Source organism: Temnothorax nylanderi, unplaced genomic scaffold (genome assembly GCF_030848795.1).
Source record: "Temnothorax nylanderi isolate EJ_2023f unplaced genomic scaffold, tnyl_v1.0 TNYL_tig0195_pilon, whole genome shotgun sequence".
Taxonomy (NCBI): Eukaryota; Metazoa; Arthropoda; class Insecta; order Hymenoptera; family Formicidae; genus Temnothorax; species Temnothorax nylanderi.
The window spans coordinates 237,813-265,753 of NW_027249257.1; the positions used below are offsets into that span (position 1 = coordinate 237,813).

Genomic DNA, 27,941 nt, shown 5'->3' on the forward strand with positions numbered 1-27,941 from the left:
ATCATAATGCATCATTATTTAGCGGATATGAATTGGAGTCAGCAAGCAAGGACAGATTAAGATAAATAGGTATTGATATTTTAAGACATTTTAGAAAAATATAATAATAATATGTATATATCGTGAAAAAAGCTTTGACAAAACATTTTATTGTTAACCGCAGAAAAAGCCATATACACTTTCACACAAAATCGATCATAGTTCGATAATAATATTGAAAAATTCATAATTGAAATGTACATAAATATAAAGACGACGATGATGTTGCACGTTCCTCTTGTGTGTGCCAGAATTGTAGAAAAATTATCCCGAATATTTTTCGCAACACTCGTTGAACAACTTATTCGGTGATGATACGGGCGTGTATATATATAGTTCCTTTCCTTCATTTAGTAAGATGACGATGCTAATTGCGTTCTGAGGTGCGCTTTTATAAATTCACAGAGCTTTGACTTCACATATGAGATGCGATATATTTAAAATCGAATACACGGCCGGAGCGGGTGGAAGGAACGATTTTTGGTGTTTTGCGCTTCTATAAATCTATCTAATCCTATATACTTTTAGCCGCGACGGTCAAGTGCCATATAATATATTTATATATGTATATATATATTTTTTATTGGTACTATCCGAACGCAGCACGCGCACCTTTGTTTTCATATCGCAAGTTAAGTACAGGTTAACAGTAGCGATTTAAATGTTCACACACATTGCGTGCTCTATTGTATAAGTCTCTATTTTTTTTTTGTAATTTATATAATATATACCTCTTTTCTTCTAGAATTCCTTTGCGATGACCTTAAATTTTTATACGACATTTTATTTCTCTTACTATCGTATTGCTCAACCAATGCCTCGAGAAACCTGCGCTCAACTTGTACCAATAAAATCCGAGCGTCCTTCGGTTTATTTCTTTCCTCCATCGTTCAACATTATCTCAATTATACTTTTTATCTGTTAATACTTATTAAATATTCTTTTAATTATTGTAGATCACAGACAACTTGTTCTTAATCCATAAAAACAATTCAATTATCTTTTTTTTTTTTCTCCATAGATTACCGATGTGTGTAGAATGTGCGTTTCACGGTGGTGTATCGTGTATGTGTCGTGGGTATTGCTCGGTGTGTGTATGATCGCAAAAAACAGCACGAATCCCGGAAACGTAAACCGATGTCGAGCGATAATTACATATGGTCTTTTTCCACATCTCGCCCAGTTTATTGCCGCATGGAACACCAATATTTTCGAGGATGAAAACTCGAGGTTGTAAATAATCAAATTATACATTTTCAGTCAAGTTTTTAGTAAAATTTTCAAAGTTTCGATACAAATGCTATAAACTAAATGCTCACGTGCATTTCGAAGTATTACCTGGGTACTCCCAGAGTTTCCATGCGGCAAGCGTTTGGTCGATATCCCAGGCGACGTTAATGCTAAAATCATAACGTAACGTAACAGCTAATTATGTTCACGGCCGACATTGAAGACGATAATAAGACTAGCCGTTCTTTTTAAGCCTGAGGAGTAGCACGAAGCTTATTGCGATTTTGAAATTATCGCGATTACGATTTATTTTAAACCGTTGGGCACCAAGTACATTTCATCCTTTGAGGGATACTCGTTAAAACTTCTGTGCAGAGCAGCTCAATGTTGTCAAATATAACATTGTTAAAATATACAAATGGTACATAACAAAAAAAAAAAACAATTTAGTGACGCTAGGCTCTGCCCTTTTTAATTATGTGCTCTCAACACCTGTTTTCTCTTTTTGTTTTTTTTTTCCTGAAGAAACAGCGCATAATTTCTCTCGTTTAAATGCAGAAAGCGTACCTAAAACAACAACAAGCCCTATACCTCGGTTTTTTGTCTCGAGAGAAGCCCTCACCTCGCATTATATACCGAACGTTCCTTCGCCTTGTGCATTCGTATCGATTTAAATGCGCATATGTATAGCAGTCGTAAGACTCGCGTAAGGTACCCTACGTTTCTTCGTGAGTGTCGGTCAGGTACCTGAAAAAACCGTTAGAATTTGTGCGTGTGGAGATCATAGTACATGGACGAGGCCGCAACGGGGTGCGGGGGTGGACATTTGCGAATCGCGCGCGTTTTTTTTTTCCTTTACTTGCAAAAGCGTGTCGCCAGTTAAAAGTGGAACGGACGTGATGTCGTCGGTGTGTCTGATAAAAGTGTCTAACGATGCACGCGAGTGGACGCATCATGATCACACAGCAAGCGAATTACCTGATAATACTCATAACGTTTTTACGGTATTTAGCTCATAGTTGATTAAGTTCTTTAAGTCCATAGCTAACTCTCGTGACTTTTAATATACAGATAGCGCGTGACGCCGAACGAGTGGACACCTCGCTACGCGTCCCTTTCCCTCCTCTGCGTTCTTCGGATGGACGTCCGTTCGGTAATCGTTGAGTGAACCAGAGGGAACGTATACTCGGTAAAATGCGCTTCGTTGCAAGTTTGCGTCGGTCGTTTTGAGAATGGCACGAGTCCAGGTAACTTTGAGATTCAATCAGTTAATATAAAGATATAAAAGAATCGTTTACGTAAAAACGATAACCGCTTCTTGTATAAAAACAAGCTTCTTCAAGTTTCGTAACGTGATACCATACATAGATAGAAACGTACGTTCGAGAAATTGATTACTTGCACAGGCAGACTTATAATCCACCGTTAAATTTATCATTTATATGACGTGTAAATTTTTGACTGACAATTATTATAGATTTATACAATTCAAGAATAGACTCGTGCCGTTTCCAAAAAGCAACCGATTTACTTCCTTTCTACGCAGAACGATCGCCTACCGTCGCGGATACATCGTGGAAAATCGTTTAAAAATATACGGTGTACCCGAACGCGCTACGTGTATGACAGTAAGAACAGGTTTTTCACGTTTATACGGGATGCGATATACAGGCACGAGATTCGCGAATTGATTTCGTATCGCGAATCGCACTTAGACAAGCTACGAAGAAGGCATCGTGCGAGGTAAATCATCAATCTGGCGCGCGGAATAACGGCTGCCGCGTGCCAATGTTAAACATTGCAAGGAAACGAAGAACTTTTCTGGCGCATACGTGCATCGCGCTGAAGATACCGCATTCGTGAGAGTTTCTGCCTCTCTCTGGCACGAGCTGCGAGCAGAGTTATCGATACGCACGACATCGCAATTATTGAGCTATTATCGAGTAGGAAAAGGTATGTCGCGAAATATCGTCGTGACACCTGCAGGTATAAGTCGGCGCTTATAACGGGGACAGATTTACGATAGAGAAATGGCAGATTTTAGTCAAGGGTCGCCCTCGAATCGCCGTGTATTCGCGCACGATTCGAGTTCGCTCGAGAGAGTACCGAGTGTGTCTCTGGTTCACTCCGTGAATCGCGAGGGTGGATTTTAAAATCGATCCTGAGAGAGAAAGATAACTTGGCTCCTTTCCTCGGTCGAGGAAGCTTCCTCGGCCGCTGTGACGCCTCGCTTCTTTACGGACGGCGATGGAATCGCCTAGTGTGGTCTCCACGAGATATTATTCAGACCTTGAAAATGCCGCTTCAAACTGCTGCCGTCGGCCCAGGGGGAGTCGAGATACTCGTCGTCATCGTCTTGCTCAAGTTTCTGCAAGGTAAAAACTAATATGACACTTCTCGCTTAATGTCCTCGCTTAATTCCTCTTGATGAGGAATATCTCGGGTTTGCATTATTTATTTCGATACTATTCACCCCCCGCGCTTGAAGTTGTAGAGATCATCTCGGGTTTACGTTATTTATCTCTATTATTCGCCGCTTAAAGAGCGAGATTGAATTATTTACAAGTTAAACTGTTAGTTGTATTGAAGATTAACATGAATGTAATCACCTTTCAACTTTTAAGAACGTTACTTCCTGATATTATTTAAATTATTTCCTATATTATTTAAAAAGTAATTTACATAATATTTTTAAGTGCAGCACTGTATTATTATGTGTTGTCAAGATTAGAAGAATCATTTTTTTTTATCTTCACCGTGTATCTTGATCGAGTTCACCCTCAACGTTTCGCATATTAGTTCAATTCGTGAATTCGAAGCCTCGTTGATATCCCAAACTTGCTCGTCTATGCGCATAGAGCGCAAACGACCCTAATACCTCGCGGTTTCTGCAAGCTCGCGCGGTATTCGCGAAGAGACGACCGCGAGAATTCGGCGAGGTAGGAGAGAGCTCCGAGGGCTGTCGTTTGGAAGCTATGGGGAGGGCCGAGAAAGCAAGGGTGAGTTAGGCGGGGCTTGTTGGGTCAGAATCGATGCTCGCGTCCTTGCTTGGTCTCTCAGCGTGGCCTCTCTCACGCATCCCGTGTATAAACGATAAAACCGCAGGTCCCCCGTTTGCGTGGGGGCTAACTCACGATTGATCATGAACACGTGCGAATTCGTGCCGCACGGAAACGTGCATGCGTCGAGCATGCTCGGGCAAAAATAGATGAATTAAAGTAATATGTTGGAAATTCATTGTGTAGGATAACACATTTCTATGCCTTGAAATCTCAATAGTTTGGATATTTAAAATCTCTTTTTTTATTCGCAATTTTAATAGCAGTCTCTAACGAAGTTAAATAATTTAATTAAACTGAGATTTTTGTAATTGCTGAAAGATTTCCCCAGTAAAAGGAGTAAAAGGATTACTTATTATTTATTTTTCACAATCTCGATTGTGAATAATATGAAGTGATTTTGATATAGGTACTGAGAGTAGAAATTATTGCAAATTTAATATATTTTCATATAGTGGAAAGTTTTTATTGAATAAGTTTTTTAGAAAATAAAAAGATGGATAGTCTCAAATGTCATGCATTTGCCTCAACTTTTCGATTTGCAGAATAATAATTGCAGTTCTTTCTCGCTTTCTCGCTGACAGATGGCAAAATAAACTGGGGCAAAGTAGTATAAGTAGCTTTGCATGAAGGAGAACTACTACTCGCTACTACATCTCCTCGGCAAACATGACGGGTCAGACATTGTCGCGTGTGTAGTTCTCTTCGAGAGTGGAACGGGATTATTTGCGGATGTAGAACGCTCTTTCGCGTCCAGTATATGCTTAAAAATGTTTCATCCTTCCGCAGCATATACATGTTTCAGAAGTCGTTTATGACTTTTCTTGAGAAACGTTTAGAAAATTGTACTTTCGTGTAGAAAGATCACGAAAACAAATTCGTTACGCTGTCGCACAACGTAAACTCGCGAAAGTTTCCGCTCGAAAGATCAGACACGAGGAAATAGGGGTGTTTGATCGTTGCTTCTGTCGCTGTCGTTGAATGGTAGGTATGAATCGGGGGATACTCCGGATAGGTTACTCTGTGTACGCGGTTGAACGATGGTGGGAGAGAGGTAGCGGCGACTCGCAGTCTATCGCGCAGCCGTTCGACCTATATATCGCCCTCCATCCCGAGTCCGCTATTTATAGATAGATGGGCCGGTAGTGTGGTCGAGGGCACTTAACTGCGCCATCATTTTATTACATCGGTAGCTTTTTACGAACAAATTATTCTTATGAAGTTAATCGCGAATTTGAAAAAAAAAAAAACAGTTGATGCGAAGAATAGAGAGGATGCGATTTCCCGTGGTGGAAGATACTTGTCTATTATGACGCGTACTTCCGTAGCGATTCATTGAACATTCGATATAGAATTCGTGGATCAATTTATCTTCCACGAATTTATCCTATAATCTCTATTCTACACCCACGATCAAAGGCATTCGAGTATATCGCATTCACGTCGGAAGTTTGGATTGCTACAGTTCGGCATTCTCGATTATTAAATATTGAACGATGTATGTCGTAGGATTTCTGTAATCAATTCCTCTGCGGACCTTTAGAATCCGCGGCGCGATTAATCCCAATTTAAAACGTGCTGAAATAACGTAAGTCTCTGACGATGAAACCGAACTGATATGATGATCTGACATGTACAACGTGATCTGACATATTTTTACGTACAATATATCTGGTATTTTTTTTTTCGAATCGTATTTATTCGTGAAACAATATGTATATGGAAGTTGTGAAGTATTCTACCGTTCGTGCGTTAAATTTTCGTAATGTATTGATTACTCATTTATCTCATTGAAGAGGTGTACGTTCCAGCGAACGTCTTTACGTACAATGCCCTCAGAACGTCGATATTCATAAAATTTATCGCGCTGATATTGTTACGACTCGTTTCGTAATTGACGGCTGGAGATACATGAATATTTCGAGCTGTTTGTGAACAACTTGGCACGCCGCCGCGCCGATCCGATTGCTCGCAACTGATCAATTTTATACAGGGGGATGCTTGTTCACATGGATTATCGAACACCTTCGGTTCGCCGCAAACCACGAAGGAAATTGACTGAATACTCCTATGTATTCGTATAAACGTATAAACCGTGCGGACTGCGGGATGACATTTCTGCACTCAGCGCGCTGTTTCTATAGCGAGTCGTTCATTCAGACGATTTTATACCCGGCGTAAAATTATTGCATCCGAGTGAAGCACTTAGACTCAAGTTAGCTCTTACGACAACATAAATATCTTTCTGTGATTACGAAGCAGACTGGTAAATGGGGTAAAAAAAAAGAGTTTTGTTTAATTTTATGTTGTGCCTCCGAACATTTTGTTAATCATTTTTCATGTTATTCACTTTGACCCGTAGTCTCAGAGTTCACTTTTGTCGATAAATGCGCGCATTTATTTCTGAGATTCTATAGTATATGTAACGTAAATATGCTAAATGCGAGCATTTATGAAAGCGAACTGAGAATACGGGCCATTATGTATTTTCTATATATTGTTATGCGGAAAGAGAGAGAGAGAGAGAGAGAGAGAGAGGAGAGAGAGGAGAGAGAGAGAGAGAGAGAGAGAGAGAGAGAGAGAGAGAGAGAGAGAGAGAGAGAGAGAGAGAGAGAGAGAGAGAGAGAGAGAGAGAGAGAGAGAGAGAGAGAGAGAGAGAGAGAGAGAGAGAGAGAGAGAGAGAGAGAGAGAGAGAGAGAGAGAGAGAGAGAGAGAGAGAGAGAGAGAGAATTGCGCCGCAATAGCTTTTGTGGGGCTCAGGCAGGATTACCATTCCTGAGGAATAACTCTAAATCGTCAGCGATTGCGGTTAAAGTGATTATGCCTATTCACAGTTAATGCTTAGAGCAAGTCTTCTCGAAGCCCTACGGAAAACCACGAAGACACTTAAAAGCTTAGATCGACAGTCAACAAGTAAGATAGCGAGGTCTGGCCAGTCTCTCTGGCCAGTTGACACGCGTTCCTAAAAGTCCTAAAGTCAATCGATACCACGAGATTTTCGGTGAAGCGGTGCTTACCCCTGAGCGGAGAGCGAGTTAGGAATCTCGTCAAGACTTTCCCTGCTGATGTCGTCGGCCATCGCGACCTTGAGTTGGTGCCCGAAGCTCGCCAAATCCTCCCTGAAGGCTTCACTTCCGGGCGTCAGTGCACCGCTAGTGGGCGGCAAGGGTGTACCGTCGCCTTCCCCTTCCTCCCCTTCCTCACCCTCTTCGCCACCTACGAGGACCACCTCGTCTTCGTTGTAGATCTTGAAGTAGGCGATGGTGAGGTATATCACCGAGATTATGAAAGACGGTATCGGAATTGCCATCGCGTACACGAGGTTCATGTACACCTGAGGAAGCGTTTCACACATGTGACCAGAGCTCGGCGGAAATTAATATGCATCCGGGGTTCTTTTACCCATTCATCGAGACAGTGTTTTGTGGAAGGAATCCCGCGAACGAATTTCGACTGAAAGATTAATTTAATTACGAATAATTTTGTAATTAGTTACTCGAATTACTGATCACAAAGTATACAAATAAAAGGAATTAATTAATCTGATAATAAATAAGATTAAGAAAAATTATATAGATGAATATTATTTAACGGATAATAAATATAATCCGAACAAAAGAGTAGTGAAACTAAATGTAACTCGACAAGTGGTAGCAGTCAATGTATGATCAGCCGTTTATAAAGATATTTATATTGAGAAATAACTAAGCGTTATTTTTCAATCATCTTTTCCAATTAAGAATAAATTATATTTAAAAAAACGTTATTCGATATCACTATGGCAATTTCATTGCCAAGACACGGCCGAGTTGATCCTGCAAAGTGACCTTTCTATAAATTTCTATAAATTTGGCGGAAGAACAGTCCCGAGAGAGAGAGCCGTGTTATTCGCGCCACGTGATCCTATTTCTTCCTGTCGTCCATTCGTTCGAAGGATTGGCACTCGTGCAGAGCATCGAGAGCACGGGCGGCGGGCTTTTCCGGGATCGCCGATATTATCGGCGGGTTTATAATAGCACGCCGGCCGCACACTTGTGGAAATTGGATTTCTGCGCGCCGGGAGAAATTTTCTTTTCTTCCGGGCGGCGCATCGCGCGCCGCGATGGCTTCCGTCTTTGTCATCGTGCCGCCCATTCAACCGCTTTGAAATGCATTGTCCGTTCCTCGTGCGGACGGTCGCATTTCCGTCGCCGTTAACGCTATTCGCGCTGTGCCCCCGCGCTCGGAAAATCTCCTCTTCCGCTCTTTGCTATCGCTTACATCTTCTACGTGCGATCTTTTGCAATGTAATTCCAATGAATGAATTAATTTTCGGTGCAGATGCGGGAGAAATCCGTTTTACACCGATTGTCTCGAAATGACGATCATTTTCAGGTATCTACGGCGTCGAGGTCTAAACTCGACGAAAATTATATCGCTTTCAACACGTAGTCGAGATTATGTGAGATTCATAAAGAGATGAACCCCAGACATTCTACAGGAATAAACGCGAGACTCATTTGCAGCATAGAGCCGCGATCAAAGTGACAGTCGGGACTGTCGGGAGAATAACTTTCGTGAGAGTATCTCTGTGTTTCCAGTTAGAGCCGATTCACCGTTCTCCGCACGAACTCATTACCGTGATCCATTTAATCATTTCATACGAAACAGTTTCGGCCGGTATATCACGCTCCGCTCCCGATAGGCAGCCGCAGTATTGATTCTCAAGTGTGCGGCTCAAGTCCCGGCGTTTAACTCGGGCAAAAGTCACACAGCACTTTCGCGTGACTCGCACATACCGATATAGATGGCAAATCGCCTGAACTATAACCCGCGGTCACCGGGTTATAACGCGGGAAGCTAAAGCCACGTCAGTGGCCGACGGATGCCATCGCGTCGGCGAAGGAATTCGCACATCCTGGATTTAGGGTTGAAACTGGAGACAGACACACATAGACGCGACGAGAGAGGGTCCACGGCGTGAGAAGTGTATAACAATAACGGCCAGAGACCTGCCACATGTCGAGGTCGCTGATGACTATCCCGGGATCCACTTTCGAGTAGTAACAGCTAAAGTTCTGCCCTATGTTGGCGTACTGCCGGTAGAAAATACTGCAATTCAGTATTGGAGGGTATCCACAGCCTTTTACGTTGGGGAACAGCTTGGCCCCGGTGAAGTACCACACGGAGTCGTTGCCCATGAGACCTGCGAACTTTCCCTCGTTATTGTTCGGCTACGGGGGACGCGTTCCAGCGGGAGAACCGGAAGAACAAACCGGACGGGGGACAAAGAAAACGTATAATGACTTCTGTATACAATACGCTCTCACGTTCAGCGAGATGAATCGCTGAAGTTTCACCGGAGAAAACTTATCCCTCTCTCGCGGGTGCTGTAACAGTTTTAGTTCTCTAGCTATTGGCTTCGTTAAGTCCGCACCTGTTTCTAACGATTTTCGCACGTAGAATCAATCAGAATAATTCATCGCAATGAAGACTTTTCAATTCCGGTAATAATTGTAAAATCATAAAATATGACAAGATATTTATATAATTATAGATATAATGTAATTATAAAAAGTTAATAGTTATCAATAGTTTTAAACTTTTACTTCAACGTTCCTATTATTTCTGTCGGCTCTTCGATTGGATAACAGAATAGGATTTTATAATTTCATGACATTTATAGCGTCAAAACTACAAACGGTTCTGATGCATATGTAAAATATCAATTACACGAATAAATAGCAAGCTTCTCCTTTCGACTATATAACCACGCTCTTTCGAAAACAAATATGGAACGGATTCGGATGATTGAAGGTAGGATCGAATGTAAATCTCAAATCCTCGGTGTGATATCACTTTGTACCTGTAGGGAAAGATTTCGGCAGTCCGTTCTCGTCATCCACGGCAAAGTTCTCGTCGCCGTCTTCGATGTACTCGCCTAAGGAACGCTCGTAACGAGGCATCCGCTTGTTCTCTTCGTCGTCCTCGACACTTCCTACCGCTCCGCCTTCCCCATCCGACCCCTCGGTCGTGTTTTCCGGTAGCTTATAGTTGACGCGTATTTGCGTGCAATCGTACAGTTCCTTAGTGCAACCCTCTCTACAGGATGTCCATGAGCAATTGCTCGTACCTGGACTCAACGATCATTCATGGAAATTGCCGCGGCCGCGGAATACACAATCCAAGCACAATACACAGAACATTCGCGCATGAACAAATAACTGGAAAAGATGAGTGACATCCAAAAATACACGTACACACATACATACATCAAGTCGTAAAAAAACGAGTGAAAGCGTGAGACAGCGGATTGAAACATTGACAATTCCATGAAAATGGATAATTCTTATTTATGAAAATTTACGAGATTGAAGTTTAAAGCTTGCAACCGTCAACAAGCATTACACACAATTCATTCAAGAATTTATGAAATATTCGTTAATTTATTCAAATTTCTAGATAATCGCTATATCCATCACCGACCGTGACGTTTAAATGAAAAAGTAATAACTCACAGTCGCCAATTTATTCCAGATATACAGTCAACGCGGATAGACACACATTGCGAGAGGATAGATCCGCCGTGTGAAACGAATATCGGAAACGTGCATGCGAAGACCAGAGGCGAAGACGATGGCAAGCAGAGAGTGTCGGGGATTGAGCCGTGTCGTCCGGAAAGTGTTTTGCATCGTGACGTAAGTTGCAGGGATGTTGACACGAGGCCGGTGCTCAATCGTGAAGAGCACCTGCACCCCTATTGACGTCCGTGAAGAGAAGAAAAGTCCTTCAAGTGACGAAGGAGAAACGAGGGGAGACTCGAATGAACGTGAGCCGCGGGGGTACCAAAAGCACAAAGACACCAGTTGCGTCGATCTTATCACCACTCGCCGCGGCCTCTCTCTCCTGGCTAACGATTGACCGGTTCTTTCGATTCCTTTTATATCTTTGTATTTTTCACTCGATAGATAAGCTCGTTGCCGCAAATGTTATTTAACTAAATTACTAAAGTTTCGCTGGTTCTTTCTTTCTGGATTAAAAAAAAACGAAGGATTTATTCAAATAACGACCACTGATAAATTTATGATACATATATATTCTCCTGCGAGCCAAGAGAAGTCCTCTGAAACATGCAGAGAACGACGTTCTCTGTTTCTCGGGAATTTTATGTCACGGTATTCATCTAATGGAGAATTAAAATTTATAGGACAGTATTAAACTTTTATGTTAGCTATTCACGAACGTGCGGTGGACGGCCCGACATGAAAGGCAAATGCGTGCCATCGGGGGATAAAAAATTCATAGGCTTTTTTTTGTTACAATCTCCGTTGAATTTATCGTGATCCAGAGCGAGTTAGGGAAGCATTTCCCAGGCGGCGAAGGAAGACGAAGTAATTACGACGGAACGGCGTTCTTCAACGTTTGCCGTTATAATTAAAAGCGCAATTACTTCCGTTATTGTTGCCCATGTGCTGATCTTCCTACGACTTCACTGCTAATAAGAGGTGGATGCGATTGCTATTTTGTGCCAACTAAATAAATTATGATACGATAAATATGAAATTAAGCGCGGAAACGTCAGCTGTCCTGTACGGACGTTCTTCGTCACTTTTGTTCGGTCTGGGAAATAGCCTTTCCAATCATTCATGAAACTCGCATATTTTGACGCTGACCTAATTCTATAAATGGGAATTTACGTCAATTCCTGATGTAATACGTTTATCATCGTCTGTCACGTGAAATATTTTTAGAATAAAATAATACGTAATTTTCTTTGAAAAAAAAAGGATTATTTTTTCTAATATATATCGCAAACTTTTTTGTTTTAAATTACGTACGATATGTCTCTTTTACCAGTTATGTCACGGTATTCATCTAATGGAGAATTGAAATTTAATGAGATTAGGTGCGATTTGGAGACGCGATTCTTTCTACAACTTTATAAAACGTCTCTCATCACGTGCATACAAACGCAAAATGATATATGTTCATACCAACAAACACACATGCTTGGACATAGAAACAGAGAAACGTGAAGGACTTAGATTGCGCGCGATGGAAGAATTCTCAGAAGAGCGAAGAATAGAGAGTTTACACAACACATGCAACGAGGAGCGACAACGAGAGCGAACAGGTGAGAGATAAGGGTTGCCGATTGTTCACCTCTTCTGGACTCAACGTCGATGGTAACACACTCGGCGGGTCGAGTGTCGAACTGCATGAAGATGGTGGTGAAGGCGGGGTCGATAACGAAGGGGACCAAGAAGAGGAAGGCGAAGAGGCTGAAGGTGCTGAGGAGGATGAAGAACGCGGTCGTGTAGAACAGCAGCTTCTGCAAAAACGTCTGCTTCTCCTTTTCGTCCGCCATCTCGGAGAACAAACGGCAGTGCTGGTTTCGTGCTGGGGGCTCCTAAACGACGTCGTCGCCGTCGTCGTCGTCGTCGTTGCCGTCGTCGTCGTCGTCGTCGTCGTCGCCGCCGTCGTCCTCGGCGTGCCTGCTGCTCGTCGTCAGACGTCGGACGTCGAAGAGACGGAACGATCTACAGGCAATTCGCAGGTATTTGTCCTCCGTTGCCGTCCGGTATCGCGAGTCGAGTTTTCTTCGTGCCCCGAAAGATCTCGCGGAGGGAGAGAGGAGTCACCCCCGAGAGATGATTTCTCTTACGGAGATCCCCGGGGGTTAGCATGCGCTGGAATGCTTCCGTTAGAGGTGAGATTCTTTTGTACGCATTGTGCAACGAGCGCCATTTATCTTGATCACCTTGAAGCGACGTATCGATTAAACGACTTTTTTTCTCCTCTTTTGCGACGTACATTCGGTCGAATGATGAAAGAGTATAATTTTTTATATTATCTAGGGGTTGTGTGATATTGTTTCGCAGTCTATTTTATTCTTTGGCAAACTAGGGGCATGTACATATATATAGGACCTGTAAATGGCAGTGGAAATAGACGAAATCAATACTATCATGAATCTAACATTTTTCTTATCGTATTCATAGATTGCAGTAATCTTTTTTTCCCCATTGGAAGGAGGGAAAATTAACGATAGTTTATCTAGCTCTTTTAAATAATCCAAAGAGCTCTGTTTTGTTTCAAACAACAATGTTATATTAAAACTGAGTATTATAAATTTCATGATTTGAATTTCTCGTAGTAACAACTTTATAGAATAGCTTTAATTTCAACGTAGGTTATTACAGGAAGCAAAGGACAAGGAAGTGCCGGACAATTACGTGTTTCCAACTTGGTCTATGGGCACTATCGGCTTTCGGCACAATGACGCGATCGTTCGAATTCTCATGAAAGATAAATGAGACGGACAATACCTATTAACGTCGCACATAACTTGATTTTCATTGAATTCTTGTTAGAGAGAAGATAGAAGATTTCTTACAAGTTTTATCATGGATATTTTATTGATTATGTTTTATTATTAAATTTTACTCGATTTTTATATCATATAAAATTTGTAAGGGTCAGAAAGACGGAATCTGTGCTTCTTAAAATGTCTCAAACCTTCAGTATCGTGATAAAGTTGCTCCTCAAGTTTCTTGGTCATCGAAGGCAATTCATGGAATTTTCCGGCGGAAGTTTCTGACGTCCTAAAGAAAGACGAAACGACTGTTGGACTCAGGATTAATCCCGGCCCTGAGATCCAAAATATTGCTTCGCACGTTATTGGATTTTATTTATGTGAATTACTGTCACACATTACACAAGAGAGAATAAGGATAAAATTTATACCGAGTTTTAAGGAGGTTTATGTGAGTTCACATGGAGTCGTTTAATCGAAGGGATTAAAGACTGTATCGTGTCCTTCGTACTTGAAAATAATTTACTCATGTAGTTTATCCTTTGTTTAAAAAATCAATTAATGAAACAATTAATTAATATAAATAAAAAGTAAATTATTTATGTACCCTATTAAAAATAAGAGAAAGATAGCGATTAAGAAAAGCGGTTTGTACGTCATAATACATTGATTAGTAAAGATGATAAAGTTATTGAACGTTACTGAAAGTAATCTGTTACTTTGTCTAAAAAAATAATACTTAATTCATGCTGTTTACTGAATCTTAATTTAATTACCAATTGCGACGTATGATCATAAGATCTAATAATTGCTTTGCTTATACATTGATAAATTTATATGTATAAATATATATAATGTATATATATATATAACATGCACAAAAAGTGCTTATACAACTTTAATAACTTTTTTAAGCTTACTACGCTTTTCTAATACATGATTTATGTCGGGGGTATACCCTATTGCATAGCGTGTCTCTATTACAAGTCTATCTAACCTTTCCTTTGCCTAATGTAATTTTGATAGCACCCGGAGTAGATAACAAAAAGTCAGGATACTTCATAGTTGTTAACAGTTCCTAATAACGAGAAAGTTGTGAAAGCATTATCTTATTCTCCGATTTTACCGCACAATCACTAATATTAAATAATTATAAACGTAAATATAAAAAATAATGTGGCGCAACTTCTTTATAAAGAGATGTTCTACTATATATCAATAGTTCGATAGCGAAATCTATTTACGTAACTTCTTTTCTCGTACACATCTTTCAAGAATTACATGAAAATGAAGAAATGACTTTATTCACACGACTACTATTTATTTTCTTTTTATAAAATAAAAGAGAAAGAAAGGAATAACTTTGCACCACGTTAAGCGATAATTTTAGAACCACTTAGCATCTGAGAAAATAGTCAATAAAAAGCTTTTTCGTGGATATTCATGAAAGTACAAGGCTTATGAATTAATTTCTTAGAGGTAAACGTGATTCTAAAAGCTCCTGTTTATCGTGGCGCAAATTTACCTACATAGAGGCAATATGTTATCCTACTTAATAGTCTTCGAATGTTTACTCGCGAATAAATTTTGCTCTCGGCTCGCGAACATTTAAACTCTTCTTTACGGAATCTTTGCGATAATTTGCAATATTTTCGGCGTTTTGTTTCAAGACGTTATCTCAGGTGAAGCTGGATCTCAAGCGATTCAAACCCCGAGAATCTCAATCGGAGCGAGTCACGCAAAGAAAACTCGACCAGTTCCCTTCGGAGTCGGACGTAACGGTACCCCCTATGTAGAAGATGCGAATGCATCAGGGCTCGGCGCCCTCTTCCTGTGCCCCCTCATCATCATCATCCCCCTTCCGCTACTCCTCTTCCCGCGTTCCTCGCTCCTCTGCCTTCCTGCTGCCGATCTCTTCGTCCCCTACTTCCGCGCACTATGTCACACTGCTGTCCACCGTGCACATTTGTCTCCCCCGCGACACGCGAATCACCACGACGCCCTTGCCCGCTGCCGAAGGATGATTAAATCGGGGGAGGCGCGAAAGAGAAGAAGGGTTGCAAGAAGAAGGGATGAAAGAGGGACAGGGTGAGGCGAAGAGATAAAAGAAACGATATACCGTCCCGCGATACGTGGATCACGACGGGATCCGCATAGCGTGCGCTTTCAGCGACGAGCTTCCATCGGCAGACCTCCTACGGCAGAGCCAAGTCCGCGTGTGCGCGAAGCTTTTATCCTGGCCGCGGCGCCGACGGATGCCGGGCTACTGCAGTCGGTGGAGCTTTCGGGCGAGCTTATTTTCCAGCGATACCAGCGCCAACGACGGTACCTCGTAGCATCGACCGCCGCCACCACCGTCGACGACGACTACGACGACGACGAGGACGACGACGGCGCGATCGCCGTCGTCCGGGGCGGCCCCCGTAAGCCCCTATCACCTTGCGTTCCCTCTTCTTCGAAGAAGGCGCCCCTCGCGCTTTCTTTCGCGATTACCCCGGCGTACAATTTGTTGCCCTTGCTGTCTTGCTGGATGGCATGCTGTTTAGCAATTTATATCGCTATAACTGTCTCACGAGCTTCGCACGAATACGAGATATCAAAGCTTTCTTTCCCCTTCGCTTCAGATCTGTTTTTTTTTCTTTTCTTTCTCCCAATACAATTTGCCTTTTTTCTTTTAAGACTTTTTCAATATTCTTTAATCATAGGAAAAGGGCAGAAACGTTAAAGTATGAGATATCTTAATGTGATTTGGATCTTTTTTAAAGAAATATGTAAATTTCAATTATATGCCCGTTTTTTTAAATTAAATCTTTTAATGAAATAATAATGTAAGAAAATTGCATTTTTATTTTTGCATTTTTTTTATTTTACGCACGACACAATTCTGTAGATTATTCTACAATGTTAGAATTATCTTAACAATTTTTATCTCTAATATTACTGGTGTCTATTTTTTGCTATATTTTTTATGTTGTTTCTTATTATTTATTCGATGCAATATACCACTCTTAAGAAGTAGTTCTACCATCGATCCGAGAATTTCGAAGGATCGGTTGAGAAATAAGAATAGGGTAAGAAGATTCGAGCTATTCGAGTCAGTTAAAGATAAAATCGGATAAAAATTTTCAAGCCAAAAAGCCCTCTCTACCTTAAAAATTGAAAAGCTCCTCTCTGTTTTGAAAATTTTTTATCCGATTTTTTCTTTAAAATATATTGACTCAAATAGTCCGTCCTTATCCTAACGAGTTGCAATTAAATCGGAGTTGAACGCGATGGAGTCATGAACCTCGCTTTGTATATGTAGGAGGAAATAACGGAGATTTTATTACCGCTATTTCAGCGTTACGAACAGTGTGTGCATTAATCTTGAATTCTTAAGTCCATATTTATAGTCGTTTACTTGAAATCTCGTCTCAAGGGAATACCAAGTGAGATACTCGGAATGGAGATTCTTACTTTGAGACGCCAACTGTTCGATGTAACGACTTTAGATTAGAGAACAGCTGCGACTATTCAGCTGAGCATTCGATTATCCATGTAAAATTTAACTTGACATTCAAGGCATATCGATTAAAGCAGCGATAGGTGCTTCTTTTGAAAATCGATGTCCAGAACTATTTATAAAATGATATCTGCATTTATTCTTAATAAAAAACAAATTCATATCTCAGAAAAGTCTCAGATTTGAAGAAGATAAAGGACAAAGAAATCTTCTTTATATGCCAGATAATACTTTCCTTCTACCTGACAACCAACTGCCTGATATCCTTGCGGTTTAAGAAGGAAAACCAATAAGTGCTCCCGGTCTAGTTGGAGTTTGGAACAGTGACGAAGTCACCGAAACGAAATTAAGCCCTTCGCTCGTAGATGAAGTTCGCTTCATCTACAAGATGTAGAAATTTTGAAAGAGAGAGAGAGATATATATATCGGGTGCTTTCAATCTATTGCTGATGGTTTTAATGACACAAACTTTTTTATTTCAAGTACCTATTCATTAATAAATACGTTACCATCCCCTAAGTGCTATTTTCCAAGATGGTTTGGAGAGTTATTATTATCGCGAATGACGTAACGAACAATTCTCCAGACGATCGGTCGAACGGGTCTCAATATTCATTTCCGTTTGACGACGAAGAAAGCATCTGTTACCGCGTAATGCAGCTTCTGTCGGTCACTAAAATTGTGTAACTGCTTCTAAGAAGGATGTCGACCGACTCGCAGCGGCTTCCATTAACACGGCGAACGCAGTTTATTGTACGCTTTTCGATACTTCGCGTCGCAGTGGTTGCGAAATGTGGAACACGGTTTGCATTTCGCGATTATCAAGTCCAATCACGTTTAAATTTAGTTCGAGAAATTGAATTTTGCTTTTGATCAATCAAAGAAAAGCGAGGTGGCGGCACGAAGAAAGAGAGATGTGACTGTTCTATAAAATAAATTGCTAAAAATCAATATCTATCTACTTTTCGATTAAACTTGTTATCCGAAAATCAAGGTTTTACAATCTTCGATATTTAAATATGAAATCGTTTGGACAATTATCTAATTATTTTACAAATTTTGAATGCTATTTGGATAGATTCGGAGACTCTTTTATAAATCTTTTATATTGCTAGTCTTTTCTATTCTTGTACAATCGAGAATATCGTCGACCATCTTTATTAAGTTGGAGGACTGACTATACTTGAGTGCAAAGTGCTCTCGACTTGAATGCAATATCTAAAGCTAAAAACTGCTTATAGTGATAGTTCGTTATAACACATTACGAAATATCTATCATTTCACTAATTTATTTTGATTGATCTTATTTATTGTTAAGGATTAATAGGATAAACTTTTTAAAATTAATGTGAATTTCTGAGTTATATAGAGCAAGAGAAACAATCTTTCTTTCTTTTTTAAATAAAAGTTCCAAGAAAATTTGTATTACATATTTATCACAAGAAATTTACTAGGCCAAACTTTTGACGAATTTTCTGATTAAGATATATATTTTATCTTCATGTATTAATGATTAAAGACATCTTACAATTTGATATAATTGAAAAATGACAATTTTCAAATGAGTGTAGGAGTCATAAAGAAACTAATTGAAAAAGATAGCGTTGTTTTCACGAACCCGTTGCAACGTGAAAATATAGAATTTTTAATTGTTTCTAACAAAATGCAGCGTTTTCTGTAAATGAAAATGTTCACGTGAATCATCGTGCAGACAATAGTAGAATCGCTATTATACCATCTCTCTTTATCGGCGACTAGGTGCCACACTGACATAGTGAGACAGATTGACCTTAACGATGTAACCGGGGATAGTCCCAGGCTGATTCGTCCCTCTCGTCGGCGGTCCTGCGGAAAATTGGCCGATAGCCAGTGAACCGAAATGTGGGCCGTCCATTTTTATGCCACATCGAACGTAAATGACACTGCCAAGTCTTCGCTAATTGTCAGATTCGTACGAATCGGTACCAGTTCAACTTTTTGTTTTGGCAGAGACAAACTGAAAAAACCTCCATGCCAATAAAAGTATATAATATTAAACGTCGAGATAGAATAGCCAAGGTCACGATCATAAAACTATTGATTATAGAACTTCTGAATAACTTAATAAAATTATAGTATAAGAACAATAAGAGATTAAAAAATCTTATGCACGTATATATTGTTGTACATTTACAATTTATTCTTTTCAAATCACTAAATCCGAGTCCAACGATTACAATCATAATTTTATTATTATAAAATTCAGTTTGTTTAGAGACAAATCACGTTGGATACCCGACAATAATACGCGATCTGATACATCGAGGGATTTCACGGTAATCCCATATCGCAACAATATTATAACAGACGATAAATCTCGTAAATCTTGTTAATTCCCACATGATTAATTGACAAGAGCAATTGATATAATTCTTTTCCCACATAAATTTCACTTTAAAAGACTTTATTTCCAGTATACTCAGTTATGAAAATAGCCATATTTTATCAATGGTTTTATGACGCTCCTCTAGTTGAATATTGTCGCAAACTGAAGGAATAAATTTGAAAATTTCTCAAGTAAAGAGACGAATATATTCGTCTGCATTAATGTATGAGCTTCTCGGCGCTACATTTTTGTAGGTATAGAGAGCTCGAAATACGGAAGAGCCGGAGGGATGGATTATTGGAGATATCGGACGCCGTTTCTATTTATGGCCATGAATACGCGCACGAGTGCATGGATGCAAATATATCTCTCTCTCTCGGACGAGCCGTATCTGAACGGTGCAATCTTAACACCCTTTCCAATACCGACTAAATTAACGACGCGCTCGAAATTAACTGCACGCGCTTAACCCACGTGCCATTTTCGTGTGGTCGGTTTCTGTCCCCTGAACACGTTCCCAGTGACCAACTCTCGAGAGAATGCCGAGGCAATCGAAGAGGGCAGCCGACGACCCAGGATTGGAACAGTAATTAGGACATTCCCAGGATTCCTGCGCGTAACCAGTTCCCGCGAATCCCCCAATTGGATCGGCGAGCGAGCGATGTGAGCCCAAGCGCGCCTAAGGAACAAGAATCAATCGATCTCCTCCGACTTTTTATTTCCCAGGCCACTCTCTTCGTGACGTCAAAGCGCAGGTCGTCGTTTCTTTCGCGGAGGAATCACCGTTGTTGATCGAAAGGATGAGAAGCGACGTCGAGACAATACGGGAACGCACGCGGACGAACGAACGAGGGATTTCGGTTTTCGGTGTTGGGGGCGCGGACTGGCCCGTTATCAGCGAGACCAACGGGCGAGGGTATCGAATTCTCATTCAGGTCAATCCTTTTACTCCCATAATCGACGCGTGGGCGGCTCGCCCACCGGCATGGCACGGAGAGAGCGTGGACGTGCGTGCCGCCGCGCCGCGCGGCTTTGCCTCGCGATGACAAAACGATGGTGTTGGTAGCAACGCGGGGTATTGATTTTGTGGTACAATACGGCAACTGCGAGGTGGAGCAGTTGCAGCTCCAGTACGGCCGTCGTACCGCCATATTTGTTTCTCTCGGCAGAGACCGGACTGCGGGGAAAGCGGATTTTCTGCGGTTTACACCGGACCGGCGAGTCGTCCCGCCGTTGCGTAAGTAACAGATTGAAGATCCGGACGCAACCCCCCGTGCAGTTCCACGGGCGTTCTCCGACCGTTCTCACCCCCGCGAAGAGCGCGCGCGGACTCCGAAGCGCGTTTAGCATCCCCTTTCGGCGAGAGCAGGTGGTGCGAATCCGCGCTCCGGCGGCAGGACCGCGTAAACAACGCGTGACAGGTGCTCGACAGGTGATTGTCTCTCGGCGAAACTACTGCCGCAACTTTTTTCAATGCGTGCCCGTATACTTCCCGCATACCCGATACGTGTTTTTTGTCGTTCGATCGGCCGCGTGACGCGCGAATCCGCGACGCTATCGCCGGCTGATCAATGAGGGGAGCAGAAAACCAACGAGTCCTCTCGCTCGTTTTATATCCACGAAGAATGATTTTGTTGGTGGCGATCTGTTAGTGAATCACCGAGTGAATTTGTGAGTCATTATAATTTCAATGAGAATAGTTTGAGATGCTGCAAGGGTAATTTCAATGACGTGTACCTTCAGTGGATATAATTCACGCGTCAATGAAGAAATGACGCAACGCGTGGGAAGAAGCTGATAAGTTTTCCCATAAATGTTTCTCTAAATTAAATGTATCTTCCCGCGCGGGATTAAAACAGTGCCAGCGTCGAATAAAAATTGCAATCGCGGGGTAAGCCGCTCCATTTAATCTGCTTCGCGTGTTTGTTGTTAATTGCGTCTCTCTGCTGCAACAAATCAACGGAATCTTTTCTTTTTCATCAGTCGGAATTTTCTTTTCTTTTCTTTCTTTTACGTCGTAAGAAAGTGTTGTAAATTATAAAGGAATGGAATCACCCGAGTGCGGTCAGGTTCGGTAAATCTAGGGTTTTACCAATCATAGCGCGATCGATCGTTCATTCTTGGCTACAACACGTGTCAATCACGCGTTCGCCTGTTTGGTTGAACGAAAAATCAAATAGAAATCTTTCTTTCTCCTCGATATATTTACAATATTTACATCTACAGCTCTCATAAAATTAATTTAGAAGAAAGATAAAGACTTTAATTAACACATAAATCGATTTTTAATATTATCTTCGGTACAAAATAATTTTATCGTAACACTTTTGCACTAGATTATTCTCTTATTACTACTTTATTTCTCATTGCGCGATAAAACGCACGATAATCCATATATCACGTGTACGGTTGCGGCATTAGCCGGGGGGTATTATAAGATAAGTATCTGTAGCTTTCGCGTAACTAGATGTAAAACATGTTCTGTAACATCGGTAGGTGGAATATTACTGAGTGATAGAGATGACCCTTTATGCCGCGGTCCACCGCAGTAAATTGAGAATACATACGGTCATACATACGGAAATATGTTCGCGTCGCGAAAAGTCTTTGCGCTGAATAATTTAAAAGCAGGTGATCGATTCTCAGGTGAGCCGCAGAAACGCGACAAACTCTATTGCAGTCGACCTCATTTAAGATTCGATCGAACAGCGCAATTATACTGCATAACATTGATGCGCATTTTCCCCGATGTTACATATCTGGAGAATTATCTGTCTGTAAACTTGTGAATTTCTATAAAAGGAGATTGTAACGGAGATATTCTATTTTATAAATACCAATTCAACATTCCTTTACTTGGAAATTATTAGCTTTAATCTCCGAAGAATTCTCGCCTGCCTCTATTCTTCTTTATATCGAGACATACATCTCCAGCTTAATTACGATGTAAGAATTATCTTGCAGATCCAGTTTTGCTTTATGAAGAATGCAAAGACATATATGGGGCAATTATCGCAGAAATCGTCCGTGTTTTCCCGTGCCGATCGATACGAAAAATTGTTGTTGACACGATTCGAGTTGCGTGATTCCGTGCGAGCGTTAGGCGACGAGTCCGACGCGTGTGTATTTTACATTTGTGGAAAACCGCATAAAACGGGGGCGCCATACCGTCTGAGCTTGGCGCTCGATAAATTTACACTGCGAACACCATAAGCCTCGTTTTGTTACCCTCGCTCACGTTTTATCAGCGTTTTCTCTCTTCTCTTGTTCTCCATCCATTCCGGTTAAATTGCCACATGTTGCGAAGGTCGTTAACGGAAGTGTGTCACAATATCGCGGCTGATTTATTTTGCGTAATGAAGTGAAAAAGGAACTGATTTTCGGAAAGAATTCTGTATCACAAAAATGTCTCTTGCGATCATCCGCCGAGAGTCTTGCTTATAAAGCCTCTGCAATGTCAACGTTGTAAAAAAGTCAGAAAGGAAATTACGTTACATATTGTACCCTTACACTTGCGGAGATAAAATATTTTATATGGTTCTTAGAGAGAAAATGTATACTACGATATTAAAGAAAACACGTAAAAGTTTACGACTGATATACCAGGACTCCCTTTGGAACGGTCGCCGGAAATTGTTTTCAGCATATCGATCTACAAGACGTAAAACACCAATATAAATAACGGTCACGTAGTTGTTTTTTTTAGATTACAATTGGAGAAACACGGAAGATAAAGAAACAAAGTTACACCGCGCTAGGTATTGCCGATCATTTTAATGGCATGTGAAACGGATGGTTGTCGACCTAGTTTCGCCGCTACACCTATAGATCTCTTAGAAACTCTTTGCATAGGCCATCACCCGCAACGCATATACATAGAATCCACATTAGAGGAATGCAGCTGGGAATTATTCCAGTTTCGTACTTCGACGCTTCGCTTCAACCTACTTTGTTCTCAGCGATGATTTTATTATGATTTCTCGCATACCTGGTTACCTTTGAAGTTTCCTTAGAAAAGCGATTTACGTATATTTTTATTCTTTCCCGGACAAGACAATGTCCAAAATAGGAACGTGAGACGTCTTATATCCCGATTTTGGACACTGTGCTGTCTGGGTTTTACCAGCTCAGTCTTTAATTCGATGAACAAAAGTTTTCAAAAGATGTAATTGAATTCCAATTTAAGGACTTTTAAATAAACCGTAAACCTTGAATCCCTGAAAATCAAGAGAAAGAACAGTACATCGAATGTCTCGCTCAAGAGTTCCATATTTTCTAATGTTCTCCAACTCGCATCGTCGTTCGACGACTCTTATAAAAATTTCGAAAAATCGCGACCAGTTGGTCCGGATCGGTCGGAACCCGCCATCTCTGGAGATCACCCCGCATCATCCTCCCTCAGACGTTTTCGTAGCCGTGACGTCAATTGCGGTAACGCTCACGGTACCATTGCAGTCCGTCGACGCGCAGTCGCGCGGCACCGCGATCAATGCGCGTCTTCGCACGAGGGTGCCCGTCGGCGCATATTACACGAGGACCGGGACAGAACATGCGCGCGGGTGGACTCGTCCTGCGGTAAAAAGGAGAGAGAGACTCACGCGCGTGGAAACCTCTGACGTGGAATGCCGATGATGCAAACGCACCCTCGCATTTCTGCGTGGAGCGGGATTCGATGAATTCGGCGATCCTGCGAAACGTAAAGACCGAGGTAGAAAGCTGAACCAACGCCGCGCTGTGTTTGTGATGTGACTACGGAATGTTGCGACGAACGGTTCTCGCGACGCTCTAATTCCGCAAGATGTAGAAAGCTAGTGCAGAGGCAAAGGGTATCAACCGCTTAATTTTTGATGGCTAAAACGCTCCATTCTGATTAATAAAACTGCCTCTGTTAAAGTATAATTATCATTTCCCATCCAAATACAAGTGTTGTGGGACTTATCGACAAGAGTGCAGTTTCAGCTTACATAACAGCCCGTCACAATAATGATATGCACGAAGATTTGAAGATTTTTATTCGGCATATCTTATCAGGATGTTAGAGAAGTCAAGAGTGATCTTTTGCTTCTCTACAAATGTTGATAAGATCGTTGGAGAGAAATATTAAGAATCTACGACGACTGACTTGTAGACTCTAGACAGCTAGTTAAATCATCGTCGCGTCTTCTCCAATCCGTTCAAGCGAATATAAACAGCGAATGTTTATCTAGCGCACACCAGTTACGCTTTTGTCGCACGTAAGATGAACAAGTGTACGTAGACAATCGATTGGTGAGCGATCAACTCAATCGGAGCAGGATGCCGAAACCAGTTCCGGTGGAGAATCTGGTGATACCGCCGCAGGATGGCCGCATCTGCGGTACGATCTGCATCTGCCAGATGACGATGGTACTGTCCTCGGTCGCGCTGGTATACCTGACGGTCGCGATCTACATGCCCAGCGGACGGGCGTTTCAATCGGGCATCAGCGAGGTGCCCGCGATGTGCACGACGATTCGGGCGGTGAACGCCGACAATTGCGATTGGGGCAGCTGCGGCGAGTGGTGCCTGTCCAAGACCTCCGGGCCTTGCGTGCAGATCCACGTGAACCTACGCCGAAACGGGTCCACGATCCTCCTAGCGAACTGCACGAACACGACGAACAAGACGTGCTACGGTATCGATCAGGAGAACGCGAAGAAATCCAAGTGCATCGCGGACGAGTGTCGCAATCTGACCGGCACGTTCAACTGCTCCGCGGGCACCTGCATCAACATCACCGACGCCTTCGAGTGCATGTTCCACGACACGGACCCGCCCCTCAAGTGTTCCGGTCGTCGCGGCAAGATCACCTGCATCGACATCGACGGCCTGTTCAATTGTAACCGCGGCACCTGCGAGCGCATACGCACGCCCTACAACTGCGATCGCAGGTGCGTCGACATCCCAACCAGGAATAAGAACATGATCCTCCTCAGTGGCGACAAGGTGTATCTGAGCCAGTGTGAACGAGCTATAGACGTAGAGACTAATCGCGAGATCTGGCACGAGGATCGTGGCGACGTCATGATGGCCTCCTGCTACGGGATCTTCAACTCCACGTTGGGCGTGGAGGCGGTGGACTGCATCAACGGTTCCGTGCTGGAGAAAGATCTGCTGAGCGATCTGACGAATTTCACGTACTTGTCCTATCTGAATATATTCGCCACGAAGCCGTTGGACAACGACAATCTAGTCGCGCCGCCGGAGCAGAGCCTGATCATCGCCAACGAGAGCCGACTGTTGATCAACCTCGAGGGATGCGTCAACACCCTACGGGACGAGTGCAAAGAGTTCCTTCACGAGTACGGGAAGGACGGGTCCGATCATAACGCGCGTGCTAGATTCCCGTGTTACTACGCCGATGCTAACACGGGCGTCGTCGTGTCACGATTCGATCTAGAAACGACCTATAAAGAGTTCTTGATCGCGCTATTGCTGCCGAGTATTCTGTTTGTCATCAGCTGTGTGACTCTGATCTTCTGTCAGAGGACAGTCGTCGTCGGGGACGACGCTAAAATGAGGTTCAAGGGCTCGCCCGGGGCGCTGGTCTCGATAGAGAGAAGCGCGTCGGGCAACTTAGGGGATGCTGGCGGAGGAGATTCCGTTATGGCGCTCTGAGATCCGTCACGTAAGACATGTTTTCGGCAGAAAATAGTTGCGTTTTCAGGCATGGTGTTAGCTATTTACATTGCCCTAATCAGTCCTTTCATATCACGAAAGATGTTTGATTTGATTCCCCGTTTTGTAGTTTACACTATTTTTAGAAATTAATTTCATATAATTTTCAGATTATCCGATTCCCCCCCCCCCTCCCCCCAACAATATAATCCTCTTCATATCCTATATCTCATATCAAATCATATTTCTTCTCTCCTTTTTCTCTCATTCAATCGGAATTTCAATAATCGTTTTACGTGTGATTGTCATAGTAATAATAACTTTTATATAATTAATTTATTCTTGTCATTGTGCAAATTTCTTATAGTTTATAAATCTAAACCATAATTTTATTAAATGGCATGACATAATACAATATAAGGATACTGTAATTTTAATAAATTAATTTTAATAAAATTAGACCTAAAGTGATATATGTGAATTGAATTATTTTTTTTCCAACGCTGCATTACTCTCTAAAATACTTTCCTTTTCTATCTTTCTATGAGGAAAAGATGACGAGCTTTGGATGTGTGTAGACTGTAGAGTATGTCAAGACATATATTTTTTCTGATACAAATGTTAAAGAGATGAACAGAAAATGCATTCAACATATTCATGTATTTAAAACGTATTCAATTCTTAACAAAATTCCACTGTCATAATTATAAAAAATATGTGTATGAGACAAAATTTTTAAATAAACATTTTATAACATTAAGAGCAATTCAAAAGCATCCCTTTTGATAAATTTTGATAAAATTATCTGTAAGTATGTCATGGAAATTATCTTTAAAAAGAAGTATTTGCGATGTATACATGATGCGTATATTCTCAGGAATACTATCGCATTAAAGATGTATTAGTTTTTATGTTACTAAAGAGACAGCGTAACGTTATCCTCATTTTGCAATTCCCAGATTATAAATCTAATCAACGTTATTGGCAATAAAACTCGCGAAGTAAAGTTTATAATTTGGTTCAACGTTATTAAGGTCAATTGAGAATACCGAATTCAATTTAAACAATTGTCTTATTTGGCTAAGGATATTTAAATGACTTTAAATAGACATCATCACAAATAAATATCGTTAAACAGATTCAAATAAATTGATTATCCAACCAAACCTGCATTAGAACGAATGTAAGAAGCTGTTATTTTGAATTATTCTACGAAGTCCAAAGTTCATTAAAATCGGAAAGAGAAACTCGCGAGCTATTTATTGATAGACAACTACGATCACTTTTATTAATAAATTGCAATATAGATTTTAATGTTGTGTTAACAGGCATTCCCCTCCTGGAGGAGAGTCCGGCTCGTCAGTCGATATTCTCCCTGCGCGGGTATTACTGAGGTGTGGGGAGGGGGGGAACGCGTGATAAAAAAAATTCTCATCTTGCAATTCAGTAAAACAAAAAAAAGCAACACGTACACATTCCTGCAAAAGTATTGAGAAAACGAAGCGAAAAAGGGAGCGGTCAGACAACAAAGAGATCAAGAAGAATTTATCTACTCGCACTGCCTGCACTAAATATTTGAAAGACCGCACACGCATGCTTATGCGACACGACGAGCAGGCGTTGTCACGATATCGAACGTATAATTCCGCACGATTCTCTCGTTCTCGAGAAGGAAGTAACAGCTCAAGAGAGAAGATTTACTCGATTTTGGCGTTTTTTCACACGTGACATTCGTAGCTCTTAAGAGGTTCCCCTTTTCTGATTGATTTGCCGCGACCAATAGCTAAAGTTTAACAGCCAAGAGGCGCGCCTTGC

At 41.5% G+C, this 27,941-nt stretch overlaps 2 protein-coding genes across 4 annotated transcripts; one reads left to right on the forward strand and one right to left on the reverse strand.

Moving 5' to 3' along the window:
• Positions 1-118: 118 nt before the first annotated feature.
• Positions 119-15,907, reverse strand: LOC139778782 (protein tipE-like). Of its 3 annotated transcripts, none has more exons than XM_071716882.1 (6): positions 15,409-15,907; positions 12,471-12,847; positions 10,174-10,440; positions 9,320-9,513; positions 7,346-7,662; positions 119-3,637 (listed from the first exon to the last, which is right to left on the reverse strand). In XM_071716882.1, exons 2-6 carry the CDS (start codon positions 12,673-12,675, stop codon positions 3,574-3,576), a joined length of 1,047 nt encoding a protein of 348 aa, XP_071572983.1. In that variant the 5' UTR covers positions 12,676-12,847; positions 15,409-15,907; the 3' UTR covers positions 119-3,573. The 3 variants fall into 3 exon arrangements, with proteins under 3 accessions (XP_071572983.1, XP_071572985.1, XP_071572984.1); XM_071716884.1 differs by having other exon boundaries at positions 15,404-15,907; XM_071716883.1 differs by having other exon boundaries at positions 13,827-15,907.
• A 5,265-nt stretch (positions 15,908-21,172) lies between these two features.
• Positions 21,173-27,590, forward strand: Teh3 (tipE homolog 3). The gene is made up of 2 exons (XM_071716893.1): positions 21,173-26,136; positions 27,455-27,590. The coding sequence occupies exon 1, from the start codon at positions 24,786-24,788 to the stop codon at positions 26,124-26,126; it is 1,341 nt and encodes a 446-aa protein (XP_071572994.1). The 5' UTR covers positions 21,173-24,785; the 3' UTR covers positions 26,127-26,136; positions 27,455-27,590.
• The last annotated feature ends 351 nt before the right edge of the window (positions 27,591-27,941 follow it).